Consider the following 6,226-nt stretch of genomic DNA (forward strand, 5'->3'; position numbering starts at 1 on the left):
ACCAAAAAATTAATCACTCGTTTTTTAGTATGATAATTTGAAATCAAATATCATATCAATAATTCAAATATCATACTAAAAAAAAAAAATTGTCAATGATGTTAAGCTATGTTTACTTTATTTTATGTTTTAGTTCGTGAAACCTTCAATTTGCCCATGATTGAAGAAGTCAAGTGGAATAGCTGTAAAGTAAATGCTAGTAGTTTTGCTGCTCTTCTCAACGAACAAAATTTAGAGTTTACTATTCAAGCTCTACAACTTGTTGATATTTTAAACTCTCAACAAGTTAGTTTTGAGTTAAATAAGCCGTCATCACCGTTATGCCAATTTTCATCTATTGTAAATGATTACGTAGATTTTGTTGTACCATCGAATAAAATAAATTGGAACTTTGAAAACTAATGTATTGCTGAAGAATGTCATGTAAATGTTGTTCAGCCTCCGGTAAGACAAATATCTACATCAGTTGCACAATATATGGCTGAAGAATGTCGTGTTAATGTTGTTCAGCCTCCGGTAAGACAAATATCTTCATCAATTTCTTCATCTTCATCTCCAAACACACCCAAGACACCGCGAAAGGTAATAAACTATAACTGTTCTGTTTGTTATTGTAAAACTTCAACTTATAGTTTTATGCTTCATCACTTTAAACTGCATGGCAACCAAGCAGCCGTTTTTTGTAAAATTTGTTTGTCCAAGTTTAAAAGTCTTTCAGGTTTCCTGAAGCATTCTAAAGAATGTTCCATTAACCAGATCAATATCTGTACTATTGAAAATGAAGTTGAAAACGATGTTGTGAATCAAATTGGTAACACAAAAATTAATGAAGATTATTTAGGAGCTTTGGCATTACATTTACAAGGAAAGCACAGATGTGCTCAAAATGTTTTAAACATAATTTTCAGTAATTTAAAGGAGATGCTTTCTGTATTAAATGTTGACATTGAGGCTTTAAAAGCTACTTGTGATAAACTGTCAACACAATATTTACGAGAAAAGTATTATAAGAATAATTTACAGACTCCAACTGCAAAAGTGGTTGGTCTGAATAAGCAAGGTTGTATAATTCCTTTCATTGAAATATTGTCTTTCCTATTACAATCTCAGGAAATTAATGACTTTACAGCTGTGAATGGGGACGCAAACCACATGAAAATTGGAATATATGGTGATGACCTTGGAATAACAAATCCTTTAGGAAAGGCGCGTAAAAAGCAAAAAATGTTTGTATTTTACTTTCAAATCTTAAACATCCCTTCATTGTATCGTGGTAGAACCTCTTCTATCTTTCCGTTAATTTTTACTCATACTAAATGGGTAAAAGATAAATATTTTTACAGTATTCTTTTTAGCGATTTTATTTCCTCCATAAGCCAGCTGGAAAATGGAATCGTAATTAAAGTTAAGGGTGTTTCCAAAATAATTACAGTTGAAGTAGTATACTTCTCAGGTGACTCTCTTTCTGCAAATGCAATTGGAGGTTTTAAAGAAGGTTTTAGTGAAAAGACATTGCGCTGTTGCAGAAGTTGTAACTCAACCAGACAACAAATGAAAGATTTTTCTAACCATGAAGAATGCAGCATTCGCAACGCTCCTGAACATATGATACGTTTGACTGAACTAAACTCTGGTTTAAACAAAGCTGATAAATCAAAATGGTCTAAATACTATGGCCTCTACGTGAACATATGTGTATGGCTTATGAAAGAAAACATCAGATTGTGAAAATATTCTTCAAATAAACGTTCAAAGGAAATTCAGATTTAAATATATATATTTTACTCTTTCTTATATGTTCAGAAAAATTGAAATATCAAAATCTATTATTATACATTTGTAGTACTCTGGCAATTTATTTTATTTTTTGACTATCTTTATAAATTTTAGCAAATTTTGTCTAACATGATTCTTTCATACATGAGACAATGTAAAACTTTTTGACTTGAACATTTGATTACAAATTATGTATGACAACAAGGACATTCATAAGACTAGTATGTTTTTTATGCGCTAAAGCTAACTTGATGAATAGAAAATTTTTCTACAACTAATTATAAACAATGTCTTGTTATTTATTGCTTGTAATAAGGCCTGGTTTTAAATATACCACCATGAAACACCTTAAAGTTTAAATTTTAAAAACCATTTGAACAATTGCCCACTGAGATTTAGCTAATTATCACACATTTTGCTATAATATTTATTATGTCAGACATTTTACTGTGTTAATATTTTTTCAGATTTTCACAATTCCTTTTGATTCAGATGAAGTTGCTCTCCTGAGGACTTTTTTGAGTACATCAACTTTAAAACTTTTAAACAATGTCTTCACAAATGACATATTGAAAAAGGAGCTGAAAAAAAGTATACTTCAGTATTGCCAAGTTGTTCTTCCTTCCGACAATGATCCATGGGTTCGGAGAGAGTTTTTTCTAAACTTAAGTCAACGCTTCTTTTTAATTTTCCTAACTGCTTGGAACACTGGGTAAGTATAGTTTTAAAAATTAATTAAATTTTCGTGACCTTACAACACTTTTTTAAATGTGTTTATAATACATGCATATTTTGTTGTGGTTGTATTGAATAGGTGTTTGTTTGGGTACCCTTATGATTACATAAATACCTATTCCATAGTTTTGAAAAATAAATTCTCCTAGGATTCACTTCTAAGACAGGTTTCAAACATAATTAGGCAACTAAAAGTCATCCAATTTCAAATGGAACAGCAATTAGACAATTTCAACAGGTTTCAAAACCTAAAAATTTTCCATATATTATAAATTCAATATCTAAAGCTGAACCAGTGCTTTCGGAAGAGCAGCTTCTTCTTGAAGTTGAGGTTATATTTTTAGTTTATTTATTATGCAAACTTAATTTGGACAGCAATATGATTAGCAATATTTTAAATTAGTAAGTGATTGGGGTTGATATTTGACCGGGGCCAGGTTTGACAAAACATAGCCAGGGCTGCATTTATATTGATAAATCCAATAAGTATATCATTTTTAGGTAAAATTTATGTTGCACTCCACAAGACTTCAGGGAAGAAGAAGGAGAGGGGGACCTTGGAGAGGACATTTGAGCTTGAAAAAGATCTCTCTTCTAATACAGCTTAAGAACTCTCAGTGGCTGGTAACGGCTAGTAACCCCTGCAAATTTTGTTTGTTTAGCAAAGGCAGGTTTTGTAAAAAGCTCTATTTTTAGCAGGGGCCCGGTCACTTACTACTTGAAATATTTTACTAATTACCCAGTCGGCATATCTAGTATTGTAAATACTCGGAGTATTGATCACGTATAACATACCGCCGTTGATACCAGAAAAATACGCTTCTAGTTTTAAGTTTCGAATTCGAGTTCAATACCACTTATTTATCAAAAATACGTATTATTTAATATTTGATCAAAATCGGATACGATATCGTACCCGATCTCGATCAAATATCAACATATAGCGGAAAAACGAAAATATTTGCTTTAAAGCGCATGCTTAAACTGAAAGTGTGAAAGCAAAATTTAAAAAAAAAAGTTTTCATTTGAGAAATTTAGTAAAAAGTTTGTCTGGAATGAAAAGGAATAGTCAGGAATACATGAAAAGTTGTATGAAGAGATATTGTTCTGCTAAAGCAGTATCGCATATCTCCAATACAGTTACAGTACTTTTTTGTACTAAAAAAGTTATTAAAACTTTATCATAAAAATATTTATTACTACTTTTAAATTTATTTTGTTTTATTCTTATTTTTTATTATATTCTTATTTTCTTATTATCTTTATTTTATTTATTAAGTCCTAAATCAATATAATTCAAATAAATTATAAATCCTATCATTTCATACCTTGCCTTTTTTATTATGTTGATTATTATTTTATTAACATTTCTGCTATGCTGTTACCTTTTTTTCGTACTGTTTTAAAAAATTTAGAAAAATAAATTAAAATTTCGAGCCAACACTGACATTTTATTGTTGCTAAACGTTAAATTTTGTTATAAGGATTGCAGTTCTTCTATCTGTTTTTTGCTCTTTATTCAATAAGTATTTGATTTAAATTAAATATAATTATAATTTGATATTTTATTACGAGATATATGTTTATATATATATAAATATATATATATATAAATATATATATATATATATATATATATATATAAATATATATATATATTCATATATATATGAATCTTTTATATATATATATATATTTATATATATATATATACATATATATATATATATTTATATATATATATATATATATATATACTTTTGTGTATATAAATATTATATGAGGTGTTTGTATATGTTATATAAAGTTGAATAAATATATTGTGTTTTATAGTTATTATGTATGTTTATGTTATGTTGTTTTCATGTTTTCAAAGTGTGCGACTTGGCAAAGGTGTTGAGCAAGATTTTGCGTAAAGTTGTTATTTATGTTACTAATGTTGTTACATTTGGCTTACCTTAATGTTGGTGTCTATTGTTAAAAGTTATAAGTGGTTTTATTATTGAAACTCACTGTATTTAATCATTCACTAAAAGCCACTCAAGAAAAATCATTTTGCCGTATATACATTTTGTTTATATCTCAATTTAAATTTTTAGAACCATGAAGTACAAACATGATTTGTTTTCTAAAAGCTAACATGAAATAACAATATTTAACAACTACTACTCTCTTATCATGACATCTTATCTCTATCAGATATATTGATTTTTGATTCATATTTGATTTTTTTCTTTGTATTTACTTATCAATTACATTTTTTCATTTCAGATTTATCATATCATGGATTTATGCGATATAAAAGAGCAAATGTATGTAAATTTTTATGAATTTTTTCTAGGCTTTTCTAAATGTGTTTCTTATTTACATTTTATTTTACAAGCAAGGTCTGCAAGCAAATTTGAGCTGAAAATTTTTTTTAGCTTTTAAGGAGAATTGGCGTTATTCTTTGTTTTATTTAATTTGTTTAAATACAGTAGTTCAAAAAAATAAATGTTTGTTTGTTCTTGGTTTTTTACTTATCTGTTTTCAGATTCTTATAAACGAGGCAACTCAGCTAAGCAAGTTTTGTTTTATTTTTTAGTTCTATTGGAAAGAGCTGAAAGTTATTTTTTAGAGTGATTGAAAAGAACTGAAGTGTTTTTTAGTTACTTCACATAGTGTAAGTGATACTGGTTTGAGTAAGTTTACTATTTTGTTTTATTTTATATTGGATTTACTTTATATTTGATACATATTATATCAGATATATATTTTGTGTATTTAACATGAAAAACTGACTGTAATTTGTTGACACGAAAGTTTATAAACTTAAATCTGCCTTAAGTTCAGTATATATATATATATAAATATATATATATATATATATATATATATATATATATATATATATATATATATATATATATATATATATATATATATATATATGTATATATATATATATATATATATATTTAAAAATAACACGATGTTTTTTATTCTTGACATGTTTTGTAAAAATTTATTTACATTTTCAAAAGATTATTTTACAATAATAAAAAACTCTGAAATATATATTAAAAAATAGAAGTCTTTACAGAGAAATATTAACGGACAAAAAACTATACATAATAAACCAATATATTTATTACAAAATAACTCGGTAAATAACCAATAAAAAAAAAAAACCAACTGTCAAAAAATATATATTTATATGAATAAACTGACAGTAAAATTAAATAGATAAGTTTATAGTATAATGTAAAGCTTGTTTATTAAGTGAGGGACTTTCCCATTTAATGTGGAGGGCTTCTTTTATCTTTAATTTGTGTTTGTTTGGGGCATTATCCAAAATCTCAAAAGAAATGAACAATTTTTCATAAATATTGCAAGGATATTCTAATAAAATTAATTTTCACTACCAATAAAATACAAGATTGTTTTTGCTTAAAAGAGTCACTTCCTAAACTGCTTAAATCTTATGTTGTCTATAAATTTTCTTGCGCTGGCTGTAATGCCAGTTATATTGGAGAAACCTCCAGACACTTGGCAACTAGAATAAATGAGCACCTTAAAAGTGATAAACAATCTCGTATATTTAAACACTTGAATTTATCTCTTAATTGCAAAAATTTGGCTAACTGTGATTCTTTTGAGATTTTGGATAATGCCCCAAACAAACACAAATTAAAGATAAATTAAGCCTTCCACATTAAATGGGAAAATCCCTCAC

General features: G+C 27.0%; 1 protein-coding gene across 1 annotated transcript; it reads left to right on the plus strand.

The window, feature by feature from the left end:
* The first annotated feature begins 477 nt into the window (after positions 1-477).
* On the plus strand, positions 478-1,728 carry LOC136075936 (uncharacterized). Its single transcript, XM_065789385.1, has one exon. It carries the CDS (start codon positions 478-480, stop codon positions 1,726-1,728), a length of 1,251 nt encoding a protein of 416 aa, XP_065645457.1.
* The last annotated feature ends 4,498 nt before the right edge of the window (positions 1,729-6,226 follow it).

Source organism: Hydra vulgaris, chromosome 02 (assembly GCF_038396675.1).
Source record: "Hydra vulgaris chromosome 02, alternate assembly HydraT2T_AEP".
Taxonomy (NCBI): Eukaryota; Metazoa; Cnidaria; class Hydrozoa; order Anthoathecata; family Hydridae; genus Hydra; species Hydra vulgaris.